This window comes from Alligator mississippiensis, chromosome 6 (genome assembly GCF_030867095.1).
Source record: "Alligator mississippiensis isolate rAllMis1 chromosome 6, rAllMis1, whole genome shotgun sequence".
NCBI lineage: Eukaryota > Metazoa > Chordata > Crocodylia > Alligatoridae > Alligator > Alligator mississippiensis.
Window position 1 is genome coordinate 54,809,837 of NC_081829.1, and position 17,696 is coordinate 54,827,532.

Here is a 17,696-nt window from a genome sequence, read left to right on the forward strand (position 1 = left end):
GCGTATTAGTTCTGTTACCGGATAGAGAGAGTAAGTGCAGAGTGGGGTCCGTGGACTACGAGGTATATCAGGCCGATAGACAAAAGAAGAAGCAGATATATCATGTCAACCTGCTGAAGAAATGGGAAGAGCGGGAGTGTATGTATTTAGCTGCTCAGCCCGAGGAGCTAGATCTAGGACCCTCCTTGACAGAGGAGAGCAGACCAGGCGACGTAGAGCTCGCGTCGAGATTATCAAAGGACCAGAGGGAACAGGCTGCCAAGCTAATCAGGGAGTTCGCAGACGTGTTCCAGGAAGTGCCCGGGGAAGCTCAGGGTGTGGTACACCGGATAGAAACTCCTCCAGGCCAGGTGATCAGGGAGAGCTGGAGACGGATTCCCCAAGGGCTACAGAGTCAGATAAAAGCCGAGATTGAAATGATGTTGGAGAAGGGCGTCATATGCAGGTCCCACAGTGACTGGCGGAGCCCCCATTGTCGTAGTACCCAAACCGGACGGGAAGATTCGGCTATGCGTAGATTTCCGGAAAGTAAATGCGGTGGCGAAGTTTGACGCCTACCTCATGCCGAGAGTAGACGAACTGGTAGAGAACATCGGGCAGGCCCGCTATATCTCCACTCTAGACCTGACAAAGGGCTATTGGCAGGTGCCACTGGCCCCAGAGGACCAAGAGAAGAGTCCTTCGCAACACCATGGGGGCTCTTCCAGTTCCAACGCATGCCGTTTGGACTCCATGGAGCTGCAGCCACCTTCCAACAGTTGATGGACAGGGTTTTGGCCCCACATAGGGATTATGCTGCAGCATATAGAGATGATATTATCATCTATACGGAAGAGTGGGCAGACCACCTCCAAGCACTCAGGGCGGTGATACGTGACCTGAGACGGGTCGGGCTGACAGCCAACCCGACAAAATGTACCATAGGAAAGGAAGAAACACCGTATCTGGGCTTCCTAGTAGGAAGCGGGAAAGTGAGACCACTATTAAACAAAGTGGCGGCTTTACAAAGGTACCAAGCGCCCCAATCTAAAAAACAAGTGAGGGCCTTCCTGGGGCTAGCCAATTATTATAGAAGGTTCGTACCCCACTTGGCAGATATAGTGGTGCCGTTGACAGAGATGACTAAAGCGAAGGCACCAGCCAAGGTAAGATGGACGCCAGAGGCGGAGAGAGCCTTCCAAACAGTGAAAGAAGCGTTATGCCTGCAACCTCTGTTATATACCCCCGACTTTAATAGACACTTTTTGGTACAGACCGATGCGTCCGAAGCGGCGATTGGAGCGGTATTGATCCAGGTGGAAGGGGAGGAAGAGCACCCCATAGCCTATATAAGTAGGAGATTGCATCCCCCGGAGCGGAGGTATGCCACGATAGAGAAAGAATGTTTGGCTATCAAGTGGGCCGTGGAGACATTCCGCTACTACTTGCTGGGAAGACAATTCACACTGCTTACAGACCACGCGCCCCTCCGCTGGTTACAGAACATGAAAACGGACAACTCTAGGTTGATGCGATGGGCCCTGAGTTTGCAACCCTATTATTTTGAAATAAAACATCACCCGGGCAATCAGAATGTAAGTGCGGATTTCCTCTCGAGGCAGTATGAGGAGGAAGGAGGGCCGAGAAGAACAAGAAAACCGCGACCAAGAAAAAAAAAGGGGGGGGGTCGATCCTTTTTGTGAATAATCAGGGGCCAAGAAATGGACTCCTAGCTGAAGGATAGGCCTAGTTAGCACCTTACCAGGGATGGCTAGAGTGGGGGGACTGCCCGCGGCGGAGTAACTCCCGAGAAATCCCACACGGTGCGCCCTGGGGAAAAGGCGAGCAGGAGGCGCCTTAAAACCTCCGCCACTCATAAGAAAGACGCCGGGTACCAGAAGAAAGGCCAGGAAGAGCCGCCGAGTCCAACTGGATTTAAAGTGAATGAAGATCTACCTCGGCGAGTGCAGATCTTGGGGGGGGGAGGTGTGTCGCAGGGTACATCAGTGCCTGGCTCCTAAGGAGTGAAAACTGCCAGGGAGAGAGCCCTGGCCGAACATAAGGGGGACAGCTGCAGGTTGCTGGGGCAACTAATGGGAGTCAGCTGGCCAGAAGGGGGCAGGGCCTGGCCCTTATAAAAGCCCAGGGCTGAGGCCAGGCTGCGAGTTCTCTGCCAGCAGCCAGAGAGGCAGGAGCTCCTGGGGGAGAGGCGAGAAGCAACTGCAGGTACTGCCTGAGAGTCAGCTCCAAGATGTTAGAGCAGTATGGTTGTAGCCAGGCGGCTTATAGTTATGTTTCAGCCTAGGGGCTTGTGCTTTGTTTTGTTCGTTGAACCGGTGGCTTGGGTGAGGCTATTAGGGGTGGAGGCGGCCTCATAGGGGGGCTCACGATAAAGTGAGGACCCCGGCGCCAGTGAGGGCGCAACCTACTTATAGGGACCTGCAGCAGAGTGCGGGGACCCCGGCGCCCAGGAGGGCGCAGCATACGGGGTGTATAGACCCAGCCCTAGGGAGGGGCATTTCTGAAGCCCCAGTGTGGGCGGGGCGAGCTCCCAGGACGGGGGCCTTTTTGTAAGCCCAAGCGGGGCACAGCCAGACGCCGGTGAGGGCGCAACCTACTTATAGGGACCTGCAGCAGAGTGCAGGGACCCCGGCGCCCAGGAGGGCGCAGCATACGGGGTGTATGAACCCAGCCCTAGGGAGGGGCATTTCCAAAGCCCTAGTGGGGGCGGGGCGAGCCCCAAAATGGGGGCAGCATAGTGAGTCTCCGAAAGGGGGCAGAAGAGAGATGACAGCAATTACATCTGCGAGGCTTGGGCTGCGGTATTAGGGGAGGTTGGAGCCGCAGAGCGCCCCCCCGGCATCGGGGCATTATAATGGGCAGCCTCCCGCTAATTAATTAATTAACATCAAGACGTGGCAGGCGAGAAGGCGGGCGGTTGCCGCAGGAACAGGTGAGCGGGCCACAACTTGGCTCGGAAGCGATGCCTGTTACAGTCCCTCAGCCCTTCCCAGCCCAGGAGCAGGGGGCAGTCTGGACTGACGTGTGCCCAGGCAGCATGGTGACCACACTTGCCTCCTAACAGCCCCTACAGCAACAGCTCCTTCCAGCTGCCACTGCCAGTCTCCACTGCCACCACCCAGGGCCATCCCCAGGGGGCACGAATCAGGGCAACCGCCCTGGGCCCCACGGACAGTGCCGTATAGGCCCCACTGTGGCTGCCATGCACTGTCAGCTCCGTGCTCTAGCTGCTCACCATCCCTGCCCCACTGCCACCCCCTGGCCGCGCACAGGCTGATATATCCTGGGCCCCACACACCCCTAGGGATGGCTCTGCCGCCACCACACCTGGCCCTGCTGCCTGGGCACCCCAGAACATCCACCCTGTACCTATCACTGGGAACACTGGATGAAGCAGGCAGGTGGGGTTTCCATGGAGCAGGATGGGTAGGCAGGGCCAGGGCTGGGATCAGGATCACGGGGCAGTGACAGCACAGGTTCAGGGCCTCGGGCAGAGCCACAATCTGCTGCCTACGTGTCCCTGCAACAGGCACTAGTTCTGTGGGCAGGGTCATGAAGGGAGCAGATCACGACCCTGCCCTGGGCTCCAGTCCCACCCTGCGATTCCAATCCCAGCCCCAGCCCTGCCTGCCCATCCTGCTCCCAGATGCCACTCCTCGCCTGCCTATAGCACCACCCATTAACCCAGCCAAGTACACCCTGCCTGCATGGGTCCCGGGCTGGTCTCTACGGAGACCCCAGGATCACCAGGTGGTGTCAGCATGGGGCCAGGTCCCAGGGCAGAGACATTTAGGGAGTTTTGGTGAGCTGTTGAGGGCTGGAGGGAGGTGGGGTGCTGACCCAGCCTGCAACAGCTCACCAAAACTCCTTAAGTGGCCCTCCAGCCACTTAAATGTCCACTTCTGGTTCAAAATAACCCCCAGGTCCTTGACTGCAGTATTGCAGTTTAGCCAGTCATTCTTTGGTCTGCATTTGTGCATGCAATTGTTCAGTCACAAGTACAGGACTCTGCATTTAGTGTTACTGAATTTTATTTGATTAATTTTGGATTATTTTTCCAATTTATCAAGGTCAATCTGAATCCTAATCCTACTGTCCAGAGTGTTTGCTCCTTCATCTTACATAGTAGAGTTATTCTATTTTAGCAGACTATCTACATGGGATTACATACCAAGAAAATTCTTGAGCCAGTTGTTTTTTTAGGCAAAACTCCTACAAACTCAATAAAGAAACAGCTGAAGCATATGACAGATAGGGGCTTCCTCTTGGCCGTAACGTAAGGGGAACATACTCTGCAATATCTCTACCTCTTCTGGACTTCCCTGCACCAGCTGAGACCTGCACATTCAGTTCCTTTAACTAATGACAGAGAAAGGAGGTCAGGGGAATCTGGATGTAGACTGCCTTGTAACAGCAGAGCATGAGAAAAAGATAAGTAGTTAAGGGGCCACCCTCAAGTGTTCCAAAAGTGTTCTTGGGGTTTAACTGCTGTATTTGCGGAGCATAATTAAAAAGCAGTGTGAGTATATTTTTAAAATCAGAAAAATTTAGCAAATTATGTAAAAATATTCATAATATAGAATAATGTAAAAATAATACCTTGTATATTGAATAATACGGCAGCTGCTGCTAGCGTTGCATGACCACAAAGAGGGACCTCATTAGTTGGTGTGAACCACCTTAATCCGAAGCAGGAACCTTTTAAAAAGAGAGAGAGAGAGAGAGAGAAAGTTAATTTTATGAAAGGATTATAAAAGCCTCTCTTCCTCTGTTAATTTCTAAACATTTTACTAAGCGATTATGCTTGAATCTGAGCAGACAAATCTTATACAATCAGACTGAATTGCACAAAGGTTTCTAGCCATCCACTTAATCCTGTTTTTTTGTACAACTATTGTTTGTCAGGCCATGTCTGCACTGAGAGTACTTTTTTAGTACGTGAGTACAGTATGAAATAATGCCAAAGGTGTAGCTTCAGAAATGTATGCAAAGCACTTTGTACTATGTACAATTAGTAACCTTTGTACAATTTTACTAATAGAACTGCATCTAAACTAAGTGTGACAAAGTGGGCCTTTGGGCACGCCTCCCACCTGACTCACCTGCCACGCCTTGTTCTTAATTAATTAAGATGTTAATAAGGGGGGAGGCTGCCCATTCTTGCCCAGGTGCCAGGGGGCGCTATCTGCAGCTCCGTACCTCCCTTACACAGCAGCCCATACCTCACAGATGGCATCCACTGATGTTAATCTCACCAGCCCCACACTGGGCCCCAGAATCATTCAGTTCGGACCCCTTTAAGATCCCTCCATTCCGGCAGTGTAGCCCACCTTCATTCGGGCTGCCTAGCTCCCTGAAACTATTTCCCCTCTCGGGCGTAGTCCCCCCAGGACCTTTGACCACACAGGCCCTGGCCTCACCTCCAAGGCCAGTCGGAACCCCAGGCCCTCAGCTCTGGACATCCCTCACAGTGAGCCCCTGGCCCTTTTGACCTTTCTGGTCCTGGCCCCAGCATTGACCAGCCGAGGGTATTCTACATCAGGCCTCTGCCACTAGCCCCTTCACTCTCTTGGGTCTGCCTTCTGGCCCCTACTAGGAGTTACCCCCCTGGTTGTGGGAGCTGGGGTAACTCGCACCATGACCGGTGTGTTCCAGGGTCTCACAGGGACTCTCACTCCCCCCCTGGAGCATCATGTCATTGTGCTCACTATAGATCTTGCTTTTGACCCACACTTGGCCTCCCAGCAGTGGAGGACTTACCAGGGTCAGGATTTACCCCTCTCTCTCGGGCTGAGCCCCCTTTACTCGGCCTCTGGCCCAAATTACAGCCTCAGGCATCTAGAAACCTACCTTGGCATACTCCCCTTCACTCGGGGCTCCTCATCTCTGCTGCCCTCACTTGGGGCCATGGGCCTTCCCTCCCCAGTGGGCTCAGGTTGGCCGTAGCCGTGCCTGGCCCCAACTCTCTCTCCTTGGAGTCTTGCACCCCCCAGCGCTCAGGTGGCCGTAACTGTGCCTGGCCCCAACTGCCTCCGGTGTTACGCAAACCCACCTGAAGGTGAGTGCTAAGGTTAAGGCGCCCGCACCCACCTTTCACCGGGGTAATCACTGGCCTGGCACTTCCTGGGGGCTCCCGTGCCACTGAGAGCCCCACCAGGCCACCCACTACCGGCAGGGTACAGTTTTAGGTCATGCCCAGGACCAGGAGCCTCCTAGCCATCCCCTACAGCTCCTCCCTTACCTCCAGAATGATACCAGCAGCCTTGCAGCCAGGTTACATTGCTGCCTCTGCCACCAGCAGGGAATTGATCTGTTTATATCGGCAGCCAGGGATCTAAAATGGCTGCCGCAATCAAGCACCTGCTGGCTGTTTGGCTCTCGTTAAAGTGTCAGGCACCAACAGTGCCCTGCCACACACCTTCACCCTTAAAATGGTACCTGGGGGAGGTTTCCCCTGCTGCTCCTCCAAAGCAGGCTCCCCTCAGAGTCTGTGAGAGCCCTCAAGTGGCAAGCACCCCCCAAAGGTGCTCCACCACACACCTCCCCCCTTTCAATAACATTCAGGGGGCCTTCACTTGGCTGCCTTCCCTGCTGGCTTTGTCCCAGCCTACTGCAGCCCCTGTCATGTGGTGACCACCCCAAAGGTGCTCCGCCACACTAAGGTTTTCTCCCAGCACAGATCTGTCCTTTAGGGTTTGCACCTCTTCACATCCCAGACTAACTCCTATGTCAGGGGGTGTCACCAGGGGTACGTGTACCCCTAGGGATACTTGGAAAAGTCCTAGGGGGTAAATGTGTGTGGGTGGGGACAGTGCACCGCCACCCAACATCCTGAGCTGCTGCCTCCCAGGAACAGGGCCAGCGGTGGGAAGGGGGCAAGAGCAGCGGTGCCCTTCTATGGGTCACAGGCGCCCTTCTGCGGGCCGCAAGCGGGGAGCAGGGAGGGAGCTCCCATACTGCAGCCACTGCTGCCATCCACCACCCCACGCCCATGCAAGGCCCGTCAGCAGCCTGCAGAGCCACACATGTAACCAACTGTGGAAAAGTGGGGTGCAGTGGCAGCAGCACAGAGTGGTGGGTCACGGTGGCAACTGCATGCAAGCTCCTCCCCACCCCCCGCTGTCCAGCCGCCACCACCAGAAGGGGTACACTTCTTTAAAAAGGTTGAAAATCCCTGCCCTATGTAGTAGAAACAGTCTTTGTCTCTCTAAAATCACATCGAGGTTTTCCTTTATGAATGGGACTATAAACATAGAGAACGCTCTGGCTTTGCCTTTTGAGTTCCTGTACCTTTGAAAAGCTCACGAGCTACAGGATTTAACATGTTTTTATGTAAATTTATTTAAAACAAATAGGATCCAACCAGACGTGACTAGAAGACTGCAGGATGAACAACGACTGCATGTGACCATGTCTTGAGAAGACACGTCACCATGTCGATAAGAAAAATTAGTGCAGTAAAGTTATCAAGGTCCTTTATCTAACAAAAACAATTGAAACACAAAAATCAACCCTACTGGCTAAGTAAGACTTATGAATGACCCATGGAAGCAATTTGAAGCAGGGTAAGCCCAGAATCCAGCTGAGTCAACCCTGTTGTGGTGATAATTTGCTCTTGCAAATAGAACTCTGTGCTTAAGAGCTGTAGAAGATGGTGTCTAGCTGTGACATGACTGGAGACAAACACAGTAGTCACTACTCAGGATGCCTGTTTGGGGTTGATGTTCCTATTAATAAAAAATACAACAGTTCTTAGTGTCCCCATAAACAACCATACCATGTCTCTGGAACAGAGGCACTATCCTCTCCAAAACTGTACTTTATGCCAAGTTTTTCTCAACATTTTTATTCAATTGCCAGCAAAAAGTAGTAGACTGTAGCATTTCACCTCACATGTGAGCGCAGACTTGTCCTTGAACACTACAGCCTACAGAAATGTCACTCAGATTTGAAGAGTACATATCTCTAAAATATTTAAGTATTCTTTTTACAAATGATATGTGGAGTGGATGATCACAATTGCTCCTTCTACAAAATCTACAATATCCTGCTGTACTTACAGGCAGTCGCCATCTTCTACCAGAAGATGTAATACACGTGCAGTATAGGTCTGGTATCTATTGGTGACATTGCTCAGTACCTACACACGATGACCAAGTTGCTGTAAAAGGTCTTGCCAGTGTACCAACACTGTTCTCTTTAGCCATTTAATTGTGATCTTGCGACATTGTCAGCAGAGTCATTGGTTGATGACCTATTCCAGTATCTCTTAAAGAAAGTGAACTATAATCTAGTATTTCTCATACTTTATAGGATACATAAAACCTAAAAGTATTTACAATAAATGTGATAACTCTATTGGTCATCAATTGGTAGCTGTAGGAAACACAAAACACAACTGTTATCCAAAATTTGGGCTCCTTTTGGTTTTTAACATGGTGAGAAATTAATGATAGATATTTCTTTGATGCAATCCTGTTTATTTAGAAAGATCAGTACAAAGTCCTGCACACAGGAGCAATCAAACTGGCCTTTGCTCATGTTGTCCAGCTTCTTTCAGATCACACTTAACCCAAATGCTCTGTTAACCTTTATGTGTCTCTGTCCCTATACCTGTATAACAAGGATAACTCAATTTATCTAGATATCTCACAAAAGGATTAATTTATCTTTTCACTGTGCCTAATGGATGCGTTTCCTATACATAACATATTTTTCTTCATAAAGTGTTAAGTCCCATGTTATGTAGTTTATAGTTACTAAATTGTCTTGTACCTTTTAAAACACTTACAATACAACACATCAACAGAGTGGATTCATATTTCATAAAAATCTGCGTACAGGAAGCTTCTTGTTCTTACTAACACCTTCTTTCAAATACATGACATCCATACATCTCCAATGATTTTCCTTACTGTCTTATATTCTCATAATTTTGAAACTTTAAATTATGAATGGATGAAGATCGTCTTGCTTTTTTGCAAGATATTCTGAGGTAAACATAGGTATTTACTTTTGGTGAAGTCATCTTTGGTGTCCAGTGTTCTGATAAAAGCAGTTTCTGAGAGGTTCATTTCTGTTGCAATTTTTTGGTGCATGTCTTCATCTAATTCCTAAAATTGAAACAATAGAAAAAATGAAGTGGAAGCCAGCAAATAGTTTCCAACTTCAGGTAAAATAACTAAGCTATCATTTTCCATTATGATAAAGATAAAATGATTTGTCTATTTCTAAACATGAGTTTTTCTGTATGTGCTTCATGCTTTTTTGATAAACAGAGATAAATACTTGCATTATTATGATATGTAGGCAACTAGAAATAACTGTCTCATTATTTTACAAATTAGAAAGAAAATTATTTCACTCAAAAATTTCTCATTACCACCTGAAACTCAGCTTTACTGAAGAATGCAAGCCTTCCTGAAGTTTGGGTGAATACGTCTTTTAGAAGTTCCACTTCTGACGCTAACTTCTAGTAACACCAACTTCCTTCCTGTAACCTTACAAAGCCCACCCCACCCACATCTTCCATACCACTTATGATTCTCTAGTAATGTCTAAGTTCAGTAACCTATCTCTGCCAAGTCCTCTGTGCCATTCTATTCAAATATAGTGCACACTGGGGTGTAGGGTACTTCACCGTGGAGGAAACCCCAAGAATGGAAGAGAACTGAAAACAATGTCATGTGGTACCAATAAGAGAGGCCCCCAGATGTGCTAGATCTTAACACAGGGGACCCAGACCAGTGAAGATTATACATAGGTTATAGGAGTTAAAAAAGTAGCTTAAAACCTGTTTTTTTCCACCCACATCTCTCTCCACAGTCTTATGCTAATCAAAGCATGGCCAAACTAAAGACTTGCCCTTTGAGGTACTGAAACATAACTGAATCAACTACTACTTCTGAAGGATTAAAGTTTTCCCGTTATCTCTAATTATTTAAAGTCACTTTTAATCTAACGTGGCCACTAAACCCACATGGGAGAAATCAGACAATTATTGTTCGATACAAAAGATCTTTACATATTACAGCATGGTAACTTTTTATAGTAGCCAAATCTCCTGCTTACTACACAGGTCCAATTCTGACTCCTAACCCTTCTAAATAGGATGAACCAAAATTAGTCACCCAAGACTTTACAGAAGGTATAGGCAGAATGTCGAAATGCTTCCATCTTGTGGCAGTTTTGAAATATAGCAAGTTTTTTTATAACAAGCAATTTTCTGCAGAAGACATCAACAGGTTTTTTTGAATATACAGCTGATGGCAGCACTGGGAAAAAAGGTTGCTAGTTCTTAAGATTCTCTCTCGAGTCTCGTATCTTTGGTATTTGTTTTAAAGCTACATCTCCCGAGGATTCCCTCAGGCTCCGCGCCCCACCCCTCTGACACCTCAGAGACTGCCACCCAGACGGAGCCCCTGGTTCCGGGCTCCACGCAGACAGAGCCCCTGGGCTCTCGGCTGCGGGGGCTGCCTGTCCCTTTTTCAGGCTCTGGGACCTGGGAGCATGGTGACCTCCCCTTGTGGGGTCTGCTCCCTTTTGGGGCCTCTGGTGCGCCAGCTGGAGGAGCTCCAGGCCACAGTCCAGAGACTGCGTGCCATCAGGGACTGCAAGCAGGAGATAGACTCCTACTGCCAGGCCCTTCTCCCCCGGGAGGCAGAGGGTAGACCAGTCTCCCTCCACACCAAAGGAGGACTCCGGGACCTCCCACTCTGTCCAGCCAGGGGCATGGACCACGGTGGTCAAGGGCCCTAAAGCCCGCCGCACCAAGGCCCCTGCCCCGCCGGAGCTGAGCAACAGGTATGCACCTCTTGCCGCTCCAGCAGAGCCTGCTGAGTTGCCGGCTCCCGCAGGCAACATGGACCCAACTGCAGCTCCCACCCCTGCTCTCCCCAAGACAAAACGTAGGGTTGTTTGTTGTGGGAGACTCTCTCCTGAGGGGGCAATCTGCCGCTCCGACCCCTTAGCCCGGGAAGTCTGCTGTTTCCCGGGGGCCCACATCCAGGACATTGCGGAGAGGATCCCAGAGCTCCTCAAACCCACAGACCACTATCCCATGCTCCTAATTCATGTGGGCACCAATGACACGGCTCGGAGCGCTCCCAGCCAGGTCATGAGGCGCTACAGGGATTTGGGAGCGGGGCTAAAGGGTCTGGGGGCACAGGTGGTGTTCTCATCGATCCTCCCAGTCTCAGGCTATGGGCCGAGGAGGGAGATGAGGATCCACGTGGTCAACCAAAGACTGCGGTGCTGGTGTCGTCGGGAAGGCTTTGGCTTTCATGACCACAGCCCGCTCTTTGGTGAAAAAGGCAGCGAGCTGCTGGGAAGAGATGGCCTCCACCTCTCTCCCCTAGGGAGGAGGTTCTTCTCAGCCAGACTGGCTGACCTGATCCACCGGGCTTTAAACTAAGCCTGCTGGGGGACGGGGGGACTACCGCCACTGCTGGCCCACTGAGCAATCCTTGCAAAGCCAGCAGGTCAAGGCACTTAAGGGAGCCCACCCCTGCCCGAGCCCTGGCAAAATCTGTGGGCAAGGAAGGAGCCCCCCAGGGGGCACTTGCTTGCCTGTACACAAATGCCAGGAGCTTGGGGAATAAGCAGGAAGAGCTCATCCTCCTGCTCAATGCAAATAATTATGATGTCATAGGGATAAGGGAGACCTGGTGGGACTCCACCCATGACTGGACCACGGGGATAGATGGCTATACCCTGTACAGGAGGGATCATGTAGAGAAAAGGGGCGGGGGTGTAGCTCTCTATGTTAAGGAAAGCTACGCGTCCCTGCAAGCCGATATTGGCGACCAGGGTGGACGGCTGGAGACCCTCTGGGTTAAAATCTGTGGGGAACACGGCACAGGGGACACAATGGTGGGAGTCTACTACAGACCGCCCACCCAAAGTCCTGAGCTTGACCAGGAGTTTGCCCAGGAACTGGCTGAGGCCGCATGCTCCAGGACCATGGTTGTCATGGGTGACTTCAATTACCCAGACATCTCGTGGGAGGATCGCTCAGCAAAATCTGAGCGGTCGCAAAGCTTCCTCTCGTGCGTGGATGACCTCTACCTGACTCAAGAAGTCTACGGGCCAACGAGAGGCAAAGCGCTGCTCGACCTGGTACTGGCTACTGGGGATGACCTAGTTGGCGACCTAGTGATCGATGGGAAGCTGGGTGACAGCGACCACGAGCTGATCACCTTCACCATCTGCCAAAAAGCTGGCAAGTCAGCAACACAGAAGTCCTTGACTTCAGGAAAGCCGACTTTGACAAGCTCAGGAGGCTTGTCAGTGAGGCCCTAAGGGACCATGACCATGGAGAAAGGGGAGTTCAAGAAGAGTGGTTGCTCCTCAAGGGAGCGATCCTCAATGCACAAACTAAGTCTATTCCATCTCGGACGAAAGGCAGCAAGAGGGCACAGCAGCCCCCCTGGCTCTCCAGGGACCTAGCAGACCTCCTGAGGCTAAAAAGAAAGGCCTACAAAGGATGGAGGATGGAAGTCACCTCCAAGGAGGATTATTCTGCACTGGTCCGGTCCTGTAGGGAGCAGACCAGGAAAGCCAAGGCTGCAACTGAACTCCAACTAGCTTTGAGCATCAAGGACAATAAAAAGTCCTTTTTCAGATATGTGGGGAGCCAGAGGAAAAGCAGGGACAACGTTAGACCCCTGCTGAACCAGATGGGGCAACTGACAACTGACACCCAGGAAAAAGCCAACCTATTAAATAGGTACTTTGCGTCGGTCTTTCATCAGTCCCATGGGACGCCCATGCCCGCTACAGGACAGGGAAGTCCGGGTGAGGGTGATCCCCTGCCCTCCATTGATGCTGACTTCGTGAAGGAACATCTTGAGAAGCTGGATACCTTCAAGTCAGCCGGCCGAGACAATCTTCACCCCAGGGTACTCAAGGAGTTGGCGAGCATCATAGCCCAGCCTCTAGCACGGATCTTTGAAAACTCTTGGCGCTCTGGTGTAGTGCCCGAAGACTGGAAGAAGGCCAACGTGGTGCCTATCTTCAAGAAAGGGAGGAAAGTGGATCCGGCTAACTATAGGCCCATTAGCCTGACTTCTATCCCGGGGAAGATCTTAGAAAAGTTTATCAAAGAGGCCATCCTTAATGGACTGGCTGACGCCAACATCTTAAGGGATAGCCAGCACGGGTTTGTTGCGGGTAGGTCTTGCTTGACCAATCTCATTTCCTTCTACGACCAGGTGACCTATCACCTGGACAAGGGAGAAGAGATTGATGTCATATATCTTGACTTCAAAAAAAGCCTTTGACCTGGTTTCCCATAATCACCTCTTAGAGAAACTGGCCAATTGTCGCCTTGGGTCCTCCACGATCCACTGGCTGGAAAACTGGCTCCGGGGTCAGACCCAGAGGGTAGTAATTGATGGAAGTCACTCATCGTGGTGTCCTGTGACCAGTGGGGTCCCCCAAGGCTCTGTCCTTGGACCCATACTGTTCAACATCTTCATTAATGATGTGGACACTGGAGTCAGAAGCGGACTGGCCAAGTTCGCTGATGACACCAAACTTTGGGGAAAAGCATCCACACCAGAAGACAGGCAGGTGATCCAGGCTGACCTGGAAAGGCTCAGCAAGTGGGCGGACGAGAATCTGATGGTGTTCAATGCCGATAAATGCAAGGTTCTCCACCTTGGGAAGAAAAACCCGCAGCATCCTTATAGGCTCAGCAGTGCTATGTTGGCTAGCACTATGCAAGAAAAAGACTTGGGGGTCATCATTGACCACAAGATGAACATGAGCCTGCAGTGCGATGCTGCGGCTAGTAAAGCGACCAAAACGCTGGCTTGCATCCATAGATGCTTCTCAAGCAAATCCCGGGACGTCATTCTCCCCCTGTACTCGGCCTTAGTGAGGCCATAGCTGGAGTACTGCATCCAGTTTTGGGCTCCACAATTCAAAAAGGATGTGGAGAAGCTTGAGAGAGTCCAGAGAAGAGCCACGCGCATGATCAGAGGTCAGGGAAGCAGACCCTACGATGACAGGCTGAGAGCCCTGGGGCTCTTCAGCCTGGAAAAGCTCAGGCTCAGGGGTGATCTGATGGCCACCTATAAGTTTATCAGGGGTGACCACCAGTATCTGGGGGAACATTTGTTCACCAGAGCGCCCCAAGGGATGACGACTAGGTCGAATGGTCATAAACTACTACAAGACCGTTTCAGGCTGGACATAAGGAAGAATTTCTTTACTGTCCGAGCCCCCAAGGTCTGGAACAGCCTGCCACCCGAGGTGGTTCAAGCGCCTACATTGAACACCTTCAAGAGCAAACTGGATGCTCATCTTGCTGGGATCCTACGAACCCAGCTGACTTCCTGCCCTTTGGGCAGGGGGCTAGACTCGATGATCTTCCGAGGTCCCTTCCAGCCCTAATGTCTATGACTCTAGGATTTCATAGATTTCATGTTATTACACGAGAATCTGAGCTTCCATTTTTCAAAAGAAGTCTGTAGATCTCCAGTAGTGGTTGGCACCCCAGAAAGCCCTACTTCATGAAGTGTGTTGTGCCCGGACAGTTGAAATTAATCAAGCCCTTGGACTGAGGAAGGGGTCTGAGTTTTCTTTTAGAAGTTGGGGGGGCGGGAGGGGGCGGGATGATACATGGAATTCTTTCAATACTATTGAAGCTGTCAGTAGAGATGGAGACTGTTTATTTAAGTTTTGAATTCACTGGAAAAAATTAACAGAGTTAAGGCTGCCTAGTGGGATCTCAGCTATATTTATAGTGTCAGATGGAGCTGCATTACCTAGTGGAGGGATTACCTAGAGCATCAGGGTAAAATGTGATTACAGAGGGATATGTATTTTACAACTTGAAGCTGGAGTGCTTGCATCTAGGTAACTCCCACTAGCTACTGCCAGTTACAGGGGTAGATTAACACCATGCCTGTGTATATCTTAACACTGTATTTCCTAGTTTTCAGAAGTCTGACTTTTGCCGAACCCAACTTTCTGGAACAGCACAGGTTACCCTCAGGCAACTTTAACTCTACTTGAGCAGGTGGTTTGTCACTAAATTTCCTGTGTTTTTTTTAGTGGAAAGTGGAACACTGTAAAAGCAAGCAATCGTTTATGCAGTTATAGCTGTCATGTTGGTTTGCAGATGAGTCACTGCGCTGGCTAGAAAAAAAGGATGTGCTTTAATTCTTAAGTTCTCCTGCTCCTTCCTGCCCACTTTGTTAGAGACAAAAGGAAATTAAGACCACATATGGGAATTTCTAGCTGCTAGCAAAACTAGTCAGAATATTCACAGGTATGGTTCAGAGTCCTAAAATCCTGATAGTTTTATTACACAGTGGCTGGATAATTTTAAGCACCTGAGAGAAGACTGGTATGTCTTACTCCACCATTCCACTCTCACCTACCCCCACCATTTCTAGCTAACCCCTTCTTTTCCATCTCATTTTGCCTTTAGCATTTACAAGCTAGGATCATACACTTCCTTAGTCACACAGCTGGAGCTGTGAAATGAACCAGTTTCCTGGTCTTTAGATATTTAATTTGTATTACCCTTCCCCATTCTAGCTCACTTGGGGGCAACAAGAATGAGTAAGATCTTTCCCCAGGTGGAAAAATCTCCCCAGATTTCAGCACATGCACAAGAGAGGGGGAAGTAGAGCAGACAGATCCTTGGCAACAATGTCCCTCACTCACAGCTGCCCACGCTATTACCACCCAGTGTCCTACCAGTTTCTCCCTGTTCCCCTGATCCTCACTTCCACCTGACCCAAGCCCCTCAAAATCCTCTGTGCTCCACCCTATCCTCATTCATCTCACTCCACAAAATCCTTCCTCTCCTCCCCAAAAATCTTTGTATATACAACCTATTTTTCTTTTGCAGAGTTTAAGCATTTGCTTATGTACTGAATTACATTTTCCTAAAATAAAATAAAAACCACCTTTTTTAAAGAGCATTTTTCTTCCTTTTCCCCTTTCCAAGTTTTCACAAGGGACAGTTCAAGATCACACTGGCTAGCTAGAAAACCTCTAAAAGATCTGTCCACAACTACACAGCATAAGCATCTGACATGCATTAACCTCATGCCAATATGCTTGGGTGAATACTGTGTAGTCACTACCACTTTCCTGAAGGAGTGGCAAGTGCCATGCTTAGATATGGGTAAATGTTGAGTGAGACTAGAGCCATGGCTTTATTCCCTAGATTTCTGCAAAATCTAAAGGAGTTTTGGGGGCAGCAGGAAGGAGTTCAATATTATCGTCTCTATTATTCCCAAATGTGGCTCACTAACTCTCCCTGAAACCACCTGCAACACACCAATTTCCAAGGCAACTGAATTTCAGGGAGCTTAAAATTGAGCTTTAACCAAACTTGAACAGCAGAGCTTGTACACTTCAAAAAACATAAAGAGTTCCCACAAGCACCTCTACAGATATTCTCCTTCCTAATCCAGTGAGACTCCCTCTGGTAACAATAAGGTAGTGAATTTGCCACTCCTGGCTGCTAGTGAGACTGATAACAGAACACCAGTTAGGAACAACTGTTCAGAATATTATAATGATTTGTATGGCTGGCTGCACTGGGAATGGAACCAAAGCTACCAGGGCGATCAGAGGGTAAAAATGTTTATTGCTTATTAACTTGGCCTAACTGGGAACCAGCCACATACAGGACAACAGGATGTGGAAGATCCTGAGATACCTACTCTTCCTCTTCTTCACTTTTGGGAAAAGAAGCCTGTATCTTTGATGAGTTTTGGAAAAACCGCAGGAATTAGCAGTCATTGTTCCTCAGGTCACTCTGGCTCCCTGGCTTCTTTTCAGAGAGCATTATGGGACCATCCTACTACTGTGTGCTTTAGCAAATTACTGTTCTTGCTTTCTTGCTCTCATTTACTGTTTCTCAACCCGTTTTGACCCAAGGTGCCCCTGGTTAGAACCAAAGCCCCCTCAGAAAATGCCACCTCTTGGTTTTCACTTTTTTTTCCACAAGAGAAAAACAGCAACCACCATTCTCATCTTGCAGAGACTGGAAGCCCCCGGCAGGGCCATGTGGGTTTGACACTGTGGTCCCTATTTGAAATCCCCGGGGTCATTTTGTGCATCATGCTTGGCACCTCACAGAGGGGCAGCAGCGCACGGGGCCTGCCCAGGGAGCCGCGGACACATGGCGAAGCAGCGCCCGTCGAGGTGCCCTTGCCCGGCCCTGAGGAGAGCAGGAAGCCGGAGGCAGCACTTACACCATGGAGCAGGCAGACCGCGGCCGGGTTCCCGCCGAACGGCTCCGCCGTGAAGGCATCGACGATGAACACCGCCACCCGCATGGCGGCCGCAACTGGCCAGGAGCGCGAGGCCTCCCGCCCTCCTCCCTGCCCCGGGTTAAAGATTCCCCGCGCGGGGGCGGAGGCGCGCAAGTCGCACAGATGCGTAGAGAGCTAAGCCAACTACTGAAAGCTCCCGCGGCCACGAGGAGGCGGAGTATCAGGCGCGGGGCGGGGCCAGAGGGCGGAAACCCCGGTAACGTCCATCGCGACAGCCGCGCCCACCGAGACTGACAGCAGTAGGGCGTCCAATGGCAAGCTGCGTGCATGCGCTCTCGCTGCTGTAGTCCAACTGCGCATGCGTCCGGACTCCGCGTCTTTCCGTCACGCATGTGCCCCCCCGCCCAATTTGGGCGTGAGTGGCGGTTCTTGCGCAGCGAGTATCGCGAGACT

The 17,696-nt window shown here is 50.3% G+C and overlaps 1 protein-coding gene across 2 annotated transcripts in view; it reads right to left on the reverse strand.

The window, feature by feature from the left end:
* Window positions 1–17,406, reverse strand: part of PBLD (phenazine biosynthesis like protein domain containing) — a 33,708-nt gene extending 16,302 nt beyond the window's left edge. For both annotated transcript variants that reach the window (XM_059729883.1, XM_014609326.3), the window contains exons 1-3: window positions 17,223–17,406; window positions 9,014–9,113; window positions 4,600–4,698 (exon numbers count right to left, since the gene is read on the reverse strand). In XM_059729883.1, coding sequence (XP_059585866.1) covers window positions 4,600–4,698; window positions 9,014–9,113; window positions 17,223–17,306 — 283 coding nt within the window. In that variant the 5' untranslated portion in view covers window positions 17,307–17,406. The remainder of the gene's footprint in view (window positions 1–4,599; window positions 4,699–9,013; window positions 9,114–17,222) is intronic.
* Between the last annotated feature and the right edge of the window lie 290 nt (window positions 17,407–17,696).